The sequence below is a fragment of the Takifugu flavidus genome, chromosome 6 (genome assembly GCF_003711565.1).
Source record: "Takifugu flavidus isolate HTHZ2018 chromosome 6, ASM371156v2, whole genome shotgun sequence".
NCBI classification, from domain to species: Eukaryota; Metazoa; Chordata; class Actinopteri; order Tetraodontiformes; family Tetraodontidae; genus Takifugu; species Takifugu flavidus.
Genome location: NC_079525.1, coordinates 15,607,497 through 15,626,031, shown reverse-complemented (window position 1 = coordinate 15,626,031; position 18,535 = coordinate 15,607,497). Strand labels below are relative to the sequence as shown.

Genomic DNA, 18,535 nt, shown 5'->3' with positions numbered 1-18,535 from the left:
ATTCTGATGTTGCATTTGCCCTCCTGGTGTCAAATTTCATGTGTATGTGATCAAGCTATGTGCAATGTTTGGCTTTCTTTCACCTCTGCAGACATAATGTTTCTTTATATATTCATATCATCAAATAGCCAACATTTATGTCATTAATTGGAGACCCAATAAAAGTAAACTTGCATGAAATAGCTGTAAATAATGCACTGTTTATAGCTGTAAATAATCCAGTTATTGCTTTGATACCTTAAACGAGCCAGATTCATTTCACCATTTTGAGTTTTAAGCATTTCTGTATGAATTTCCAAGAATTCGTCACTCCTAGTTTTAATAGGCGTAGCCCATGCCCGCAGGCTGTAACAGTCAAAACCGGTCTGGGCTTGAGATAGAAAAAGCACAAAAAAGCTCATTGTCAAACAACACCTGGCCCTGCAGTGAGTCACAGTCCTCATTCCCACTCCGAGCTATTGGGTTAGTTCGCCCATGAAGGGCCACACCCAAATGGAATATTGTTTGAATGACTTTGCAAAGTTTAAGCTTCACTACATGTTCAGGTAACAAACCTCTCCCAGTCAGAATAATATGGAATTTTATGTGCTGATATATATGGATTACAGTACAGGAATGCCCTCCTAAAATGCTTGTTCTGTAAAGAAGCATATGCGGGGCCCAAACGTGCAATTTTCACGTGTGTTTTGTGTGTGCGTGCACATACATTTCATATATTTTACAAAAAGTGCCTGTTTAAACATAATCATCTTTAAGTAGATGAGACTAAGGTGAAGAGATCACTTTTGTGCCTCTGCAAACAAATTACTCTCCAAACTAGAAATCCAGTAATGTACAACTATAGTCAGATGTTTACATATTCTTTAACCTCTAATTTAAAAGAGCACTGAACATATGTACAGTATATTTTAATATACATTTTGTGGATCAGGCTCTGGGTTTCTGTGAAGCAGCTAGAGATGGCTTTGTTCATAACACATGCTATGTAAGAAAGATGAAAGATAAAAAGGTGAAATTATATAAACTCCCAATAACACTGTACAAATTAAAATGCCTGAAATTGTCATACCCATCAAGCCCAAACGAACATTTGTTCTTGCCTGGGCATGATAAACATACCACAATTCTATGCCAAGTATGACAACTGAATCATCAGGTAAAAAGCAGCCAGTCCAAATCATAGTTCACGCCTATCTACCATCACACTGGGTTAGGGTTAGGGTTAAGTATAACCCTCTAAGTATAAGTTAGGGTTAGGGTTAAGTATAACCCTCTAAGTATAAAGTTAGGGTTAGGGTTAAGTATAACCCTCTAAGTATAAAGTTAGGGTTAGGGTTAAGTATAACCCTCTAAGTATAAGTTAGGGTTAGGGTTAAGTATAACCCTCTAAGTATAAAGTTAGGGTTAAGTATAACCCTATAAGTATAAAGTTAGGGTTAAGTATAACCCTATAAGTATAAAGTTAGGGTAAGTATAACCCTATAAGTATAAAGTTAGGGTTAAGTATAACCCTCTAAGTATAAAGTTAGGGTTAAGTATAACCCTATAAGTATAAAGTTAGGGTTAGGGTTAAGTATAACCCTCTAAGTATAAAGTTAGGGTTAAGTATAACCCTCTAAGTATAAAGTTAGGGTTAAGTATAACCCTCTAAGTACAAAGTTAACCCTAACCCTCAACAAGAGCCCTGTAGATCCAATGAGATTGGTCTGCAAAAAAGCAGACTTTTAAGAATAAAATAGGGACATGTTAAATAAAACTTTTCAGTTTTACCTCTACTTGTTCATGTTAGTACAGAGCAGATTTAATGGAATAAAACATATCAGATATTTGATATAACCTCAGGGCGTGTCACTTCTTTTATGCACAAGAAACATTGAATCACTAATAACTGCAATTTCATGGATGCCATTCACACTTTCTCTTTCTGACTATGACAACAAAAGCTGATGTGTGGCAGGTTAAGACAGAGTATCATAGTTTATTCTCCACCCATTTCTCTTATTGGCCTCCACCCACACCAGAGGCGGCAACAGCCTCCTTGTTCAGAATAAATAGAGGAAAAAGCAGAGCGCTGCATCTCAGTCCATCTTAATCTCTTTGAGACAGGAGCAGCTTCTGATCACTCTCTGCATCATCTTCACAATGTTCAAATATTCCTCCTCGTCGTACTCCACTGGAGGCTATGGAGATAGCCAAATCCGCCCCAGATATGCAACAAGCGTTTTTGCTGGCGCAGGTGGAAGGGGAGCAAAAATCTCTGTTGCTTCTGGTGGTTATGGCAGAGGTGGTGGCGGTGCCCTCAGCAATTTCAGCTCAACAAGCTACAGTGTTAGTGACAAGATTGATGTTGGAGCCAATGAGAAGGCCACCATGCAGAATCTGAACGACCGCCTCGCCACCTACCTGGAGAAGGTGCGCAGTCTGGAGAAGGCCAATGCTGAGTTGGAGCTGAAAATCCGTCAGTTCTTGGAGAGTAAGACCGCCCCCACCGGCAGAGATTATTCAGCTTATGAAGCCACCATTGCTGACCTGCAAGGAAAGGTATATCACACTGACTCGTCAGTTATTGCTAAGTAACATATTAAATCATTCCACACTGTCAGTAACATTTGCTGAGAGTAGGTTTTGGAATTAATACTTATGAGTTTGTCACATATGTCTGACCTTGTGTGTGTTGTCCCACAGATCCAGAATGCAACCCGTATCAATGGAGGAGTCTATCTCTCTATTGATAATGCAAAATTGGCAGCCGATGACTTTAAAACCAAGTGAGAATTAGAATTGTACTTGAGAAAGTTAAACCCAAAACAAAAACAGAATACCGATATACTGCCTAAATAACAATGAAATAATGGTGATATACTGTCTAAATAATGTTTCTTTCTTACACACAGATATGAGAATGAGCTGGCCATGCGTCAGTCAGTGGAGGCCGATATTGCCGGTCTGAAGAAACTCTTGGATGAGTTGACTTTGGCCAGATCAGACCTGGAGATGCAGATAGAAGGACTCAAAGAGGAGCTGATCTTCCTCAAAAAGAACCATGAGGAGGCATGTAAAAAATGCATAATGTTCACCTGTGTGGCTGTGCAAGGTAGCGGTGACAGTAAATACATTCACAAAGCTAATCTTTAATTCAAATTTCATTATTAGGAAATGGCAGCACTGAGGAATCAGATGAGCGGCCAGATCAATGTGGAGGTGGATTCCACACCACAGCCTGACCTGTCTGTCATTATGGCTGAGATCCGGGAGCAGTATGAAAGTGTGGCTGCCAAAAACAACAGAGAACTTGAAGCATGGTTCAAAGCAAAGGTCTGAACCAAAACCTTTCTTCTTGTTTCTGTGATTGACTAAACTACTATATGTGACATGGTGTTTGTTGTCTGCTATAGACAGATGAATTGAACAAGCAGGTGGCAGTCAGCACAGAAATTATATCTACATCTAAAACAGAAGTTACGGAACTCCGTCGCACACTACAGAACCTGGAGATCGAGCTGCAATCCCAACTAAGCATGGTTCGTAGTCAAAACATTGTTCCTACTTCTCTAAGACTAGCAAAGAAATGCAATTAGCACTTATTTCCACTTCATTTCTCCTTTTTTGCCCTTCAGAAAGCAGCTCTGGAGGGCACTTTAGCAGACACAGAGGCCCGCTATTCCATGCAGCTCCAAAGTCTCCAGATGCAGGTGACAGGATTGGAGGAACAATTGACACAGCTGCGTGCTGACATTGAAAACCAGAGTTTCGCGTACAAGGCACTCCTTGATATCAAAACAAGACTGGAGATGGAAATTGCAGAATACAAGAGGCTCATGGATGGAGAGATCAGGTAGTTATACTGCAAATAATTTTGTTCATTTTTCATAAATTAAGATACAGCTCTGCAATTCTAAATTTTTTTTACAACCTTTAATGCACGTGCTGTAAATGTCTTCACAGTACTGGCAGCACCAGTTCTACTACTTCCAAGGTTATAGTGGTAACCCAGGAACTACGAAATGGCAAGGTTGTGTCCTCATCCACCACGTCTGCCTAATTTTCAGATGCAGCAAATTAAAAATGGGTCCACAAGCAGAATATCAGACATAATTCCATTTGTCACATCCAATAAAATCAATAAAATCCTTTCAGTTTGCTGTTAAATTCTGTGTGCTCTGATTTTATGTCTCTTCTTTGTCAGTTTTGTACTAAAGGTTTTGACTGTTTTGTCATAAGTCATATAATTCATTTTCATTCATACAATGCTTGCTTTTAAAAAGTTGGAAAGCTGAATTAGTTGATATGGCTCCTTGGCATAAAACCCGCTAATATATAATCACTTTGATGTTCAGCATATAGCAGGAATATGAAAATCTTTCGGGTACAAATAATTACATTGCATCCCTCATCAACATGTGTACTGTCTCAGTTAGAACTGGGAACAGTCTCTTCAATGTTGTTCTTAGCAAAAATAATTTGACACAAAGAAGAGTGCAGAAATAATTTTAAAACACTTTGTAACCTTCATTAGATATAAAGTGAAATAGCACAGGATTTTCAATATTTTGCAATTTTTATACGAGTCTTCCATTAACTAGACATAAAAAGTAAGAGGAAGTGTCACACACTAAAAAGATGATTATAGTACAGTAAAGTAGAATAATACATGTAACATACTATAGTTGTAGTCTTTAAACTTTAAACACTCTCAAACATGTGCAATTCACAGATTGTATTACACAGAGAAAAATTAGCATTACTAGAAATAATTTGACATTACTGGTGTGGTGATGCAACTATTAGACACATTATAAACCAAAATAAGTATACAGTGCATCCACATAAAGACGTACTGAACAGACATTATAGTCAGTTCATGTGTAATGGTAAAAATAATCCTTATCTCAGAGTCCAGTTTGCTCACAAAAACAGTAACAGCATGGCAAAATACTATTTTTAAAGCTGAAATGATTGCAACTTTCACAACAGCTTTTAATCAACCTTTATTTTGTGCCACTTCCTTGATCTCCACTACCAGCACTTTCCCAACCAGGTGAGAATGGTTAACTGGTAATAAAAGGATCCACCATCTTATGGCTGTCTCTGGAAATGATTTTCATGCATGGCAACTGATATGCTCATTCATTAAAATGACAGCTACACCCTACATCACTACTGGAATACTCATTCGACAAGTCATGACAATTTCAGGCTCAATTACAGACCCCCCTCCCACACACACACACACACGCGCCCCCCCAAGCACGCACACACACACTATAAACCATGCATTAGAAATTTGATATGAGAAACATTAAGAAAACCCCAAAACAATAAATTTATTTTGTGAATACCAAAATCACTGCCAAGAAAAGAGGTCATACATTGAGATATTTTGCCCTTTTAAGTACAACAGTCAAATCTTCTGATTGAATACTTTTTTATTGACAATATATTCCTTTTGAGGGTCCCAAAGCCTGTTCCATCTGCATATAGGTGACGGTAGGGAACGCTCCTGAATGAGTTATCAGCTCATTGCAAGGACCTATATGAGTATTTGGGGGTTTGGTACCTTGCGCAACAGCATCTTGGCAGTGCTTCTAGTGTGTCTTGGACCCTTCTCCTTTCACCAAAACAACTTCTATGTTTTGTCCGCACCATGGATTTTTACAAGAACCCACTCCTTCTCAGCAAAGTCCCCTACAGACCGAGGTGCCACCGCCCCGCTGAATAAACACGAGGCATCTTTCACACCACTTCTGACAACCTCAAGAACTGGTTTCATGAACATCTGCTAATGTAACAGGTTAGACTGGAAACGTATGGCCTTGTTGCACAATAAATGTCCTACAAACAAACCAACTCACATGTCAGAATAGTTAGAATTTTGAAGCCTAAAGCTGTTGCCTAGATAAATAGATTGACAACAGAAGTAGTGGGTGCGGCCCTTTTAACTTGCCAAAGTTGAAAGGGCACAGATGCCACATTTTCTGCCATATTAATAAGAACGTGTGTATATAATAAAGCATAATACTCAATCTTTTTCTTTTTATTCATGGAATCATATTTGAATTAAGAAAGTAGTATTTAAAAATGCTACAATAACCCCACTTTTTCCTTTCTGACTGTTTAACAATAAAAGTTATGGAATGTGTGTGACAGGTGTGGTCTAAGTTGTGTTGCAGTTTATGCTCCACCCGTCCATGTTATGAGCCTGCACCCACACGATACGTGGCACCAAACGGATAGATAAAGGAAGCAGCAAAACATCTTTGATTCCATCTTAATCTCTTTGAGACAGGAGCAGCTTCTGATCACTCTGCATCATCTTCACAATGTTCAAATATTCCTCCTCGTCGTACTCCACTGGAGGCTATGGAGATAGCCAAATCCGCCCCAGATATGCAACAAGCGTTTTTGCTGGCGCAGGTGGAAGGGGAGCAAAAATCTCTGTTGCTTCTGGTGGTTATGGCAGAGGTGGTGGCGGTGCCCTCAGCAATTTCAGCTCAACAAGCTACAGTGTTAGTGACAAGATTGATGTTGGAGCCAATGAGAAGGCCACCATGCAGAATCTGAACGACCGCCTCGCCACCTACCTGGAGAAGGTGCGCAGTCTGGAGAAGGCCAATGCTGAGTTGGAGCTGAAAATCCGTCAGTTCTTGGAGAGTAAGACCACCCCCACCGGCAGAGATTATTCAGCTTATGAAGCCACCATTGCTGACCTGCAAGGAAAGGTATATCACACTGACTCGTCAGTTATTGCTAAGTAACATATTAAATCATTCCACACTGTCAGTAACATTTGCTGAGAATAGGTTTTGGAATTAATACTTATGAGTTTGTCACATATGTCTGACCTTGTGTGTGTTGTCCCACAGATCCAGAATGCAACCCGTATCAATGGAGGAGTCTAGCTCTCTATTGATAATGCAAAATTGGCAGCAGAGGACTTCAGAACTAAGTGAGTGTTTGAATTGTACATGTTAAAGTAAAACAAAAATACAACTGAGACTGATATACTACCTAAATAACAATGAAATAATGGTGATATACTGTCTAAATAATGTTTCTTTCTTACACACAGATATGAGAATGAGCTGGCCATGCGTCAGTCAGTGGAGGCCGATATTGCCGGTCTGAAGAAACTCTTGGATGAGTTGACTTTGGCCAGATCAGACCTGGAGATGCAGATAGAAGGACTCAAAGAGGAGCTGATCTTCCTCAAAAAGAACCATGAGGAGGCATGTAAAAAATGCATAATGTTCACCTGTGTGGGTGTGCAAGGTAGCGGTGACAGTAAATACATTCACAAAGCTAATCTTTAATTCAAATTTCATTATTAGGAAATGGCAGCACTGAGGAATCAGATGAGCGGCCAGATCAATGTGGAGGTGGATTCCACACCACAGCCTGACCTGTCTGTCATTATGGCTGAGATCCGGGAGCAGTATGAAAGTGTGGCTGCCAAAAACAACAGAGAACTTGAAGCATGGTTCAAAGCAAAGGTCTGAACCAAAACCTTTCTTCTTGTTTCTGTGATTGACTAAACTACTATATGTGACATGGTGTTTGTTGTCTGCTATAGACAGATGAATTGAACAAGCAGGTGGCAGTCAGCACAGAAATTATATCTACATCTAAAACAGAAGTTACGGAACTCCGTCGCACACTACAGAACCTGGAGATCGAGCTGCAATCCCAACTAAGCATGGTTCGTAGTCAAAACATTGTTCCTACTTCTCTAAGACTAGCAAAGAAATGCAATTAGCACTTATTTCCACTTCATTTCTCCTTTTTTGCCCTTCAGAAAGCAGCTCTGGAGGGCACTTTAGCAGACACAGAGGCCCGGTATTCCAAAGTCTCCAGATGCAGGTGACAGGATTGGAGGAACAATTGACACAGCTGCGTGCTGACATTGAAAACCAGAGTTTCGCGTACAAGGCACTCCTTGATATCAAAACAAGACTGGAGATGGAAATTGCAGAATACAGGAGGCTCATGGATGGAGAGAGCAGGTAGTTATACTGAAAAGAACAATCTTGTTCTTTCTCTATATGTAAAGATACATCTCTGCAATATTTTTTTTTTGATACAACCTCTAAATGTCTTCACAGTACTGGCAGCTCCAGTTCTACTACTTCCAAGGTTCTAGTGATTACCCAGGACATCCGAGATGGCAAGGTTGTGTCCTCATCCACCGCATCAGCCTAATTTACAAATTCAGAAAAGTCAAGAAAGGTGCCTGCAAGCAGAACACCTGAGATCAATGTGTTTTTCACATACATGTCAACACAATAAAAGCAAAAAAAAACAACCAAAAGAAACACCCTCTTTAATTTCTCTGTTTTTCATTATAGCAAAATTAATAAATCAATTGTCTTGATTTTTATTTTAGAGGGTATACAGGCTATGGAAACTACTTTTATGCAATAATGCATGTGAATCTGTTTCTTTCAAGACTACATTAAGGTCTAGTTTGTGACTGACTAAAAGTAGTCGTGTCCAGGAAGACAACCGCTGTGGTGCTGATGGTGGATTTCAGCTTGATGGGTGGATAGTGCCATTTAAGTATTGTGAGGAATTCCCCAATTCCTCCTCTATGTTGTGCCAGATACCCCAGATGTCATCCAAGTATCTAAAATAATAGAGAGGTTGCTTTTCACAGGAAGCCAGTGCAGATGTCGCCCACTCATACATGAAGATGTTGATGTAGGCTAGTGCAGATTTTTTGCCCTTAATTTGTAAATAGTGTTGATAAATTGAATGTCATTTCATCTCATCTTAGTTTCAAGGAGCTGAAGAAGCTCCTTCTGTGGTCTGTTAATCTGTAAATATGGAAGGTTGGTTAGGGTTAGGTGAGTAATGGATAGACACAGGGTCTTTCACTACACTGTCCACCAACAGCACAGCTTTCATGAGACATAGGCAGGGCACTGGCTGACGCATGTTAGTCCCCTTCCTACTATCGAACATGAGCCATAATCGAAAGGAGAAGATAATGGGGGAGGGGAAAGAAGGATAGGTGTGTGTGTGTGTGTGGGGGGGGGGGGGCTTTGATTTCCTGGTTGGGTTAGGGTTAGTGTTCATGGTTTAGGGTTATGGTTCAGGGTTTGGTTAGAAACTTTATTGCACTGGCCAACTGATCGGAAGGATAGGAGAATGTGGAAGTCAATATACACGATATATAAACAATTTGGTTTGGAGGAAGGTTTTAAAACATTTCCGGAGAAACGTCTTAGATCACCATCTGCTGGACAAAACCGAGAATTACACCTTGGTGGCTCGTTTGAAATCCTCTGGCGGTGAATATTCTGTGGAACCCTAATAATTAATAATTGTGATTTGATTACACCTGCAACCGTGTTTTTTATGATGATTGTTGTTTTTATGTAAAAGTGCATGTAATGTATGGGAAAAGGGTCAGGGTTAGGATTAGGATGAGATAAAGTTAATATTGGTGTCGTAGACAGGGTTAGGGTTAGGGTTAGGGGTTAGGGTTAGGGTTAGGGTTAGGGTTAGGGTTAGGGGGTTAGGTTTAGGGGTAGGGTTAGTTTCGGGTTAGTGTTTAGGGTTAGGGTTAGGGTTAGGGTTAGGGTTAGGGTTAGGGTTAGGGTTAGGGGTTAGGGTTAGGGTTTAGAAGGGTTAGGGTTAGGGTTAGGGTTAGGTTAGGTTAGGGTTGGGTTAGGGTTAGGGTTAGGGATGGAGTTAGGGTTAGGGTTATATGCATGTGTGTGTGTCTGTGTGTGAGTGAGTGTGAGAATGAGTAAGTGTGTAAGTAAATGAGTTCCTAAAGCACACACGCGCACTTACGCGCACATAAGCGCACTTACGCGCATACGCGCGCACTTACGCGCACACGCGCGCACATGCGCGCATAGTTGCACGTAATGTTTTTTAACGTAATATTTTGAAAGCTCTAATGTGCATGTGTGAGTGTCTGTGTGTGAGTGAGTGTGAGAATGAGTGAGAGAGGGTTAGGGTTAGGGGTTAGGGTTAGTATTAGGTTGGGTTTGGGTTGGAGTTAGGGTTAGGGTTGGGTTAGAGGGTTAGCATCAGGTTAGCATTAGCATTAGGGTTAGGGTTAGAATTAGCATCAAGATTAGCATTAGGTTAGCATTAGCATTAGGGTTGGAGTTAGGGTTAGGGTTAGCATTAGCATCAAGGTTAGCATTATAATAAGGGTTAGCATTAGCATTAGGGTTGGGGTAGGGTTGGAGTTAGGGTTGGAGTTAGGGTTGGAGTTAGGTTAGGGTTAGGGTTTGGGTTAGGGTTGGAGTTGGGTTAGGGTTAGGGTTTTGGTTGGAGTTGGGTAGGGTTAGGGTTAAGGTTAGCATTAGGGTTAGGGTTAGTATTAGGGTTGGAGTTAGGGTTAGGTTTGGATTAGGGTAAATCAATGGACAGTGTGGAGGGACTCGCCTCCTGAAGGAGTCAGTAAAGGCCACCTCAGGAGCCTTTTCTGGGCCCCCCAGTCAGGCTGGAGAACCTTCAAACAGCCCAAAATGAGCTGGATCTTTGCTGCCATCTCACCCTGCTGCACCTCAGTGCTCCACCGAGCTGAGGGGCAGCTGGGAGAAGGTTCCCTGAGCCTCCCTGCTGAAGTAACCAGGAGGGTTAGAGTTAGGGTTAGGGTTGGAGTTAGGGTTAGGGTTGGAGTTAGGGTTAGGGTTAGGGTTAGGGTTGGAGTTAGGGTTAGGTTAGGGTTGGGTTAGGGTTAGGGATGGAGTTAGGGTTAGGGATTGAGTTAGGGTTAGGGTTAGGGTTAGGGTTAGTTTGGGTGGGTTAGGGTTAGGGTTAGGGTTGGAGTTATGTTAGGGTTGGTTAGGGTTAGGTTTGGATTAGGGTTATGGTTATATGCATGTGTGTGTGTCTGTGTGTGTGATTGAGTGTGAGAATGAGTAAGTGTGTAAGTAAATGAGTTCCTAAAGCACACACGCGCACTTACGCGCACACTCGCGCACATAAGCGCACTTACGCGCACGCGCGCGCACTTACGCGTACATAAGCGCACTTACGCGTATACGCGCGCACTTACGCGCACACATAAGCCCACATGCGCGCATAGTTGCACGTATGTTTTTTTAACGTATATATTTTGAAAGCTCTAATGTGCATGTGTGGAGTGTCTGTGTGTGAGTGAGTGTGAGAATGAGTGAGAGAGGGTTGGGTTAGGGTTTGGGTTAGGGTTGGAGTTGGGTTAGGGTTAGGGTTAAGGTTAGCATTAGGGTTAGGGTTAGGGTTAGGGTTAGGGTTGAGTTGGGTTAGGGTTAGGGTTAAGGTTAGCATTAGGGTTAGGGTAGGGTTAGGGTTGGAGTTGGGTTAGGGTTAGGGTTAAGGTTAGCATTAGGGTTAGTATTAGGGTTAGGGTTGGAGTTGGGTTAGGGTTAGGGTTAAGGTTAGCATTAGGGTTAGGGTTAGGGTTAGGGTTAGGGTTGGAGTTGGGTTAGGGTTAGGGTTAAGGTTAGCATTAGGGTTAGGGTTAGGGTTAGGGTTGGAGTTGGGTTAGGGTTAGGGTTAAGGTTAGCATTAGGGTTAGTATTAGGGTTAGGGTTGGAGTTAGGGTTAGCATCAAGGTTAGCATTAGCATTAGGGTTGGAGTTAGGGTTAGGGTTAGCATTAGCATCAAGGTTAGCATTAGGATTAGCATTAGGGTTGGAGTTAGGGTTGGAGTTAGGGTTGGAGTTAGGGTGGGAGTTAGGGTTAGGGTTAGGGTTAGGGTTAGCATTACGGTTAGGGTTAGTATTAGGGTGGGAGTTAGGGTTAAGGTTTGGGTTAGGGTAAATCAATGGACAGTGTGGAGACTCGCCTCCTGAAGGAGTCAGTGAAGGCCACCTCAGGAGCCTTTTCTGGGCCCCCCAGTCAGGCTGGAGAACCTTCAAACAGCCCAAAATGAGCTGGATCTTTGCTGCCATCTCACCTTGCTGCACCTCAGTGCTCCACCTGAGCTGAGGGGCAGCTGGGAGAAGGTTCCCTGAGCCTCCCTGCTGAAGTAACCAGGAGGGTTAGGGTTAGGGTTAGGGTTGGAGTTAGGGTTAGGGTTGGAGTTAGGGTTGGAGTTAGGTTAGGTTAGGGATTGAGTTAGGGTTTGGGTTATATGCATGTGTGTGTGTCTGTGTGTGAGTGAGTGTGAGAATGAGTAAGTGTGTAAGTAAATGAGTTCCTAAAGCACACACGCGCACTTACGCGCACACGCGCACATCAGCGCACTTACGCGCTTACGCGCACTTACGCGTACTAGCGCACTTACACGCACATAAGCGCGACCGACGCAGCACGCCCGCACGCGCGCACATAAGCGCACATGCGCGCATAGTTGCACGTAATGTTTTTTAATGTAATATTTTGAAAGCTCTAATGTGCATGTGTGAGTGTCTGTGTGTGAGTGAGTGTGAGAATGAGTGAGAGAGGGTGGGTTAGGGTTAGGGTTAGGTTGGAGTTGGGTTAGGGTTAGGGTTAAGGTTAGCATTAGGGTTAGTATTAGGGTTAGGGTTGGAGTTAGGGTTAGGGTTGGAGTTAGGGTTAGCATCAAGGTTAGCATTAGCATTAGGGTTGGAGTTAGGGTTAGAATTAGCATCAAGATTAGCATTAGCATTAGGGTTAGCATTAGCATTAGGGTTGGAGTTAGGGTTAGGTTTAGCATTAGCATCAAGGTTAGCATTAGCATCAAGGTTAGCATTAGCATCAAGGTTAGCATTAGCATTAGGGTTGGGTTGGGTGGAGTTGGGTTAGGGTTGGGTTGGGTTGGAGTTGGGTTAGGGTTAGGGTAGGGGTAAGGTTAGCATTAGGGTTAGGGTTAGTATTAGGGTTAGGGTTAGTATTAGGGTTGGAGTTAGGGTTAAGGTTTGGGTTAGGGTAAGGTTAGCATTAGGGTTAGGGTTAGTATTAGGGTTGGAGTTAGGGTTAAGGTTTGGGTTAGGGGTAAATCAATGGACAGTGTGGAGGGACTCGCCTCCTGAAGGAGTCAGTGAGGAACCTCAGGAGCCTTTTCTGGGCCCCCCAGTCAGGCTGGAGAAGGGTTAGGGTTAGGGTTAGGGATTGAGTTAGGGTTTGGGTTATATGCATGTGTGTGTGTCTGTGTGGAGTGAGTGTGAGATGAGTAAGTGTGTAAGAAATGAGTTCCTAAAGCACACACGCGCACTACGCGCACACCCGCGCATATAGCGCACTTACGCGTACTAAGCCGCACTTACGCGCACGCGCGCGCACTTACGCGTACATAAGCGCACTTACGCGCACGCGCGCGCACTTACGCGTACATAAGCGCACTTACGCGCACACGCGCGACATAAGCGCACATGCGCGCATAGTTGCACGTAATGTTTTTTAACGTATATTTTGAAAGCTCTAATGTGTATGTGTGAGTGTCTGTGTGTGAGTGAGTGTGAGAAGATTGGAGAGGTTGGGTTAGGGTTAGGGTTAGGGTTGGAGTTGGGTTAGGGTTAGCATTAGGGTTAGGGTAGGGTTAACATTAGGGTTAGGGTTAGAGTTAGAGTTAGCATTAGCATCAAGGTTAGCATTAGCATTAGGGTTAGCATTAGGGTTGGAGTTAGGGTTAGGGTTAGCATTAGCATCAAGGTTAGCATTAGCATCAAGGTTAGCATTAGCATAAGGGTTAGCATTAGCATTAGGGTTAGGGTTAGGTGGAGTTGGGTTAGGGTTAGGGTTAAGGTTAGCATTAGGGTTAGGGTTAAGGTTAGCATTAGGGTTAAGGTTAGCATTAGGGTTAGGGTTAGGGTTAGGATTAGGGTTGGAGTTGGGTTAGGGTTAGGGTTAGGGTTTGGGTTTGGGTTGGAGTTGGGTTAGGGTTAGGGTTAGGGTTAAGGTTAGCATTATGGTTAGGTTTGGATTAGGGTTATGGTTAGTATTAGGGTTGGAGTTAGGGTTAAGGTTTGGGTTAGGGTAAATCAATGGACAGTGTGGAGGACTCGCCTCCTGAAGGAGTCAGTGAAGGCCACCTCAGGAGCCTTTTCTGGGCCCCCCAGTCAGGCTGGAGAACCTTCAAACAGCCCAAAATGAGCTGGATCTTTGCTGCCATCTCACCCTGCTGCACCTCAGTGCTCCACCTGAGCTGAGGGGCAGCTGGGAGAAGGTTCCCTGAGCCTCCCTGCTGAAGTAACCAGGAGGGTTAGGGTTAGGGTTAGGGTTGGAGTTAGGGTTAGGGTTAGGGTTAGGGTTGGAGTTATGTTAGGGTTAGGGTTAGGGTTGGAGTTATGTTAGGGTTAGGGTTAGGGTTGGAGTTAGGGTTAAGGTTAGTTAGGGTTAGGGTTAGGGATGGAGTTAGGGTTATGGTTAGGGATGGAGTTCGGTTATGGTTATGGTTAGGGTTAGGGTTAGGGTTAGGGATTGAGTTAGGGTTAGGGTTATATGCATGTGTGTGTGTCTGTGTGTGAGTGAGTGTGAGAATGAGTAAGTGTGTAAGTAAATGAGTTCCTAAAGCACACACGCGCACTTACGACGCACCCGCGCGCACATAAGCGCACTTACGCGCACGCGCGCGCACTTACGCGTACATAAGCGCACTTACGCGCACGCGCGCGCGCACTTACGCGTACATAAGCGCACTTACGCGCACACGCGCGCACATAAGCGCACATGCGCGCATAGTGCACGTAATGTTTTTTAACGTATATTTTGTAAAGTGCTCTAATGTGCATGTGTGAGTGTCTGTGTGTGAGTGAGTGTGAGAATGAGTGAGAGAGGGTTGGGTTAGGGTTGGAGTTGGGTTAGGGTTAGCATTAGGTTAGTATTAGGGTTAGGATTAGGGTTAGGGTTAGGGAAGGTTAGCATTAGGGTTAGTATTAGGGTTAGGGTTAGGGTTAGGGTTGGAGTTGGGTTAGGGTTAAGGTTAGCATTAGGGTTAGTATTAGGGTTAGCATTAGCATCAAGGTTAGCATTAGTATCAAGGTTAGCATTAGCATCAAGGTTAGCATTAGCATTAGGGTTAGCATTAGCATTAGGGTTAGCATTAGCATTAGGGTTGGAGTTAGGGTTAGCATTAGCATCAAGGTTAGCATTAGCATCAAGGTTAGGATTAGCATAAGGGTTAGCATTAGCATTAGGGTTAGGGTTGGAGTTAGGGTTGGAGTTGGGTTAGGGTTAGCATTAGGGTTAGGGTTAGTATTAGGGTTGGAGTTAGGGTTAAGGTTTGGGTTAGGGTAAATCAATGGACAGTGGGTGGAGGGACTCGCCTCCTGAAGGAGTCAGTGAAGGCCACCTCAGGAGCCTTTTCTGGGCCCCCCAGTCAGGCTGGAGAACCTTCAAACAGCCCAAAATGAGCTGGATCTTTGCTGCCATCTCACCCTGCTGCACCTCAGTGCTCCACCTGAGCTGAGGGGCAGCTGGGAGAAGGTTCCCTGAGCCTCCCTGCTGAAGTAACCAGGAGGGTTAGGGTTAGGGTAGGGTTAGGGTTAGGGTTAGGGTTAGGGATTGAGTTAGGGTAGGGTTAGGGTTGGGTAGGGTTAGGGTTAGGGATGGAGTTAGGGTTAGGGTAGGGATTGAGTTAGGGTTAGGGTTATATGCATGTGTGTGTGTCTGTGTGTGAGTGAGTGTGAGAATGAGTAAGTGTGTAAGTAAATGAGTTCCTAAAGCACACACGCGCACTTACGCGTACATAAGCGCACTTACGCGCACACGCGCGCACTTACGCGTACATAAGCGCACTTACGCGCACACGCGCGCACATAAGCGCACATGCGCGCATAGTTGCAGTAAGTTTTTTAACGTAATATTTTGAAAGCTCTAATGTGCATGTGTCAGTGTCTGTGTGTGAGTGAGTGTGAGATTGATTGAGAGAGGGTTGGGTTAGGGTTGGAGTTGGGTTAGGGTTAAGGTTAGGGTTAACATTAGGGTTAGGGTTTAGTTAGAGTAGAGTTAGCATTAGCATCAAGGTTAGCATTAGCATTAGGGTTAGCATTAGGGTGGAGTTGGGTTAGGGTTAGCATTAGGGTTAGGGTTAGGGTTAACATTAGGGTTAGGGTTAGGTTAGAGTTAGCATTAGCATCAGGGTTAACATTAGCATAGGGTTAGCATTAGGGTTGGAGTTAGGGTTAGGGTTAGCATTAGCATCAAGGTTAGCATTAGCATCAAGGTTGCATTAACATAAGGGTTAGCATTATCATTAGGGTTAGGGTTAGGGTTGGAGTTAGGGTTGGAGTTGGGTTAGGGTTAGGGTTAAGGTTAGCATTACGGTTAGGGTTAGTATTAGGGTTGGAGTTAGGGTTAAGGTTTGGGTTAGGGTAAATCAATGGACAGTGGGAGGGACTCGCCTCCTGAAGGAGTCAGTGAAGGCCACCTCAGGAGCCTTTTCCGGGCCCCCCAGTCAGGCTGGAGAACCTTCAAACAGCCCAAAATGAGCTGGATCTTTGCTGCCATCTCACCCTGCTGCACCTCAGTGCTCCACCTGAGCTGAGGGGCAGCTGGGAGAAGGTTCCCTGAGCCTCCTGCTGAAGAAGTAACCAGGAGGGTTAGAGTTAGGGTTAGGGTTGAGTTAGGGTTAGGGTTGGAGTTAGGGTTAGGGTTGGAGTTAGGGTTAGGTTTAGCATTAGCATCAAGGTTAGCATTAGCATCAAGGTTAGCATTAGCATTAGGGTTTGGGGTAGGGTTGGAGTTGGGTTAGGGTTTGGGTTGGGTTGGAGTTGGGTTAGGGTTAGGGTTAGGGTTAAGGTTAGCATTAGGGTTAGGGTTAGTATTAGGGTTAGGGTTAGTATTAGGGTTGGAGTTGGGTTAAGGTTAGGGTTAGGGTTAAGGTTAGCATTAGGGTTAGGGTTAGTATTAGGGTTGGAGTTAGGGTTAAGGTTTGGGTTAGGGTAAATCAATGGACAGTGTGGAGGGACTCGCCTCCTGAAGGAGTCAGTGAAGGCCACCTCAGGAGCCTTTTCTGGGCCCCCCAGTCAGGCTGGAGAAGGGTTAGGGTTAGGGTTAGGGTTAGGGATTGAGTTAGGGTTTGGGTTATATGCATGTGTGGTGTCTGTGTGTGTCGTGAGGGTGTGAAATGAGTAAGTGTGTAAGTAAATGAGTTCCTAAAGCACACACGCGCACTTACGCGCACACCCGCGCACATAAGCGCACTTACGCGTACATAAGCGCACTTACGCGCACGCGCGCGCACTTACGCGTACATAAGCGCACTTACGCGCACGCGCGCGCACTTACGCGTACATAAGCGCACTTACGCGCACACGCGCGCACATAAGCGCACATGCGCGCATAGTTGCACGTAATGTTTTTTAACGTAATATTTTGAAAGCTCTAATGTGTATGTGTGAGTGTCTGTGTGTGAGTGAGTGTGAGAATGATTGAGAGAGGGTTGGGTTAGGGTTAGGGTTAGGGTTGGAGTTGGGTTAGGGTTAGCATTAGGGTTAGTATTAGGGTTAGGGTTAGCATTAGGGTTAGGGTTAGAGTTAGAGTTAGCATTAGCATCAAGGTTAGCATTAGCATTAGGGTTAGCATTAGGGTTGGAGTTAGGGTTAGGGTTAGCATTAGCATCAAGGTTAGCATTAGCATCAAGGTTAGCATTAGCATAAGGGTTAGCATTAGCATTAGGGTTAGGGTTAGGGTTGGAGTTGGGTTAGGGTTAGGGTTAACATTTGCATAGGGTTAGGGTTAAGGTTAGCATTAGGGTAAGGTTAGCATTAGGGTTAGGGTTAGGGTTAGGATTAGGGTTGGAGTTGGGTTAGGGTTAGGGTTAGGGTTTGGGTTTGGGTTGGAGTTGGGTTAGGGTTAGGGTTAGGGTTAAGGTTAGCATTATGGTTAGGGTTAGTATTAGGGTTGGAGTTAGGGTTAAGGTTTGGGTTAGGGTAAATCAATGGACAGTGTGGAGGGACTCGCCTCTGAAGGAGTCAGTGAAGGCCACCTCAGGAGCCTTTTCTGGGCCCCCCAGTCAGGCTGGAGAGAACCTTCAAACAGCCCAAAAATGAGCTGGATCTTTGCTGCCATCTCACCCTGCTGCACCTCAGTGCTCCACCTGAGCTGAGGGGTCAGTGGGAGAAGGTTCCCTGAGCCTCCCTGCTGAAGTGAACCAGGAGGGGTTAGAGTTAGGGTTAGGGTGTAGGAGTTAGGGTTAGGGGAGGGGTTGGGTGGAGCAGGTTGGGAGGGAGGGTTAGAGTTAGGGAGGGAAGGGGGGTTAGGGTTAGGGGCCAGAGTTAGGGTTACAGGAGTTGTGTGTCATGTGTGGTGTGTCTGTGAGTGTTCAGGTGGGAGGGAGTTTAGGGAGAGTGTGAGTAAAGGGAGATTTCGCAGTAAGCTCCGCGAGACAGCACACTGGTAGCAGCCTAGATGTGACAGGATGTAAGTCCTGAGCTAAAGCCACACGCGCACTTACGCGCACACGCAGCGCACAAGAGAACTTACGCGCACGCGCGCGCACTTACGCGTACATAAGCGCACTTACGCGCCACGCGCGCGCACTTACGCGTACAAGCGCACTTACGCGCACATAAGCGCAACTTACGCGCACATGCGCGCATAGTTGCACGTAATGTTTTTTAACGTAATATTTTGAAAGCTCTAATGTGCAGGTGTGAGTGTCTGTGTGTGAGTGAGTGTGAGAATGAGT

General features: G+C 44.2%; 2 protein-coding genes across 2 annotated transcripts; both read left to right on the top strand.

Annotated features, from left to right (window-relative positions):
* The first annotated feature begins 2,068 nt into the window (after positions 1 to 2,068).
* Positions 2,069 to 4,131, top strand: LOC130527324 (keratin, type I cytoskeletal 13-like). The gene is made up of 7 exons (XM_057035707.1): positions 2,069 to 2,541; positions 2,686 to 2,768; positions 2,895 to 3,051; positions 3,154 to 3,315; positions 3,396 to 3,521; positions 3,618 to 3,835; positions 3,946 to 4,131. The coding sequence occupies exons 1-7, from the start codon at positions 2,143 to 2,145 to the stop codon at positions 4,040 to 4,042; spliced, it is 1,242 nt and encodes a 413-aa protein (XP_056891687.1). The 5' UTR covers positions 2,069 to 2,142; the 3' UTR covers positions 4,043 to 4,131.
* Positions 4,132 to 6,252: 2,121 nt separating this feature from the next.
* LOC130527326 (keratin, type I cytoskeletal 13-like) lies at positions 6,253 to 8,299 on the top strand. The gene is given in 8 exon segments (XM_057035714.1): positions 6,253 to 6,719; positions 6,864 to 6,946; positions 7,070 to 7,226; positions 7,329 to 7,490; positions 7,571 to 7,696; positions 7,793 to 7,844; positions 7,847 to 8,000; positions 8,100 to 8,299. Coding segments are annotated over 8 exon segments (1,230 nt in total). The 5' UTR covers positions 6,253 to 6,320; the 3' UTR covers positions 8,197 to 8,299.
* Positions 8,300 to 18,535: the final 10,236 nt, after the last annotated feature.

What these genes read in the sequence shown, in the direction of transcription:
- LOC130527324 (XM_057035707.1), top strand. Translation starts at nt 2,143, where the DNA reads ATGTTCAAATATTCCTCCTCGTCGTACTCCACTGGAGGCTATGGAGAT. An exon ending in TCAAAAAGAACCATGAGGAG is followed by an intron (nt 3,052 to 3,153) that starts GCATGTAAAAAA and finishes TTTCATTATTAG; the next exon opens with GAAATGGCAGCACTGAGGAA. An exon ending in CTCATGGATGGAGAGATCAG is followed by an intron (nt 3,836 to 3,945) that starts GTAGTTATACTG and finishes ATGTCTTCACAG; the next exon opens with TACTGGCAGCACCAGTTCTA.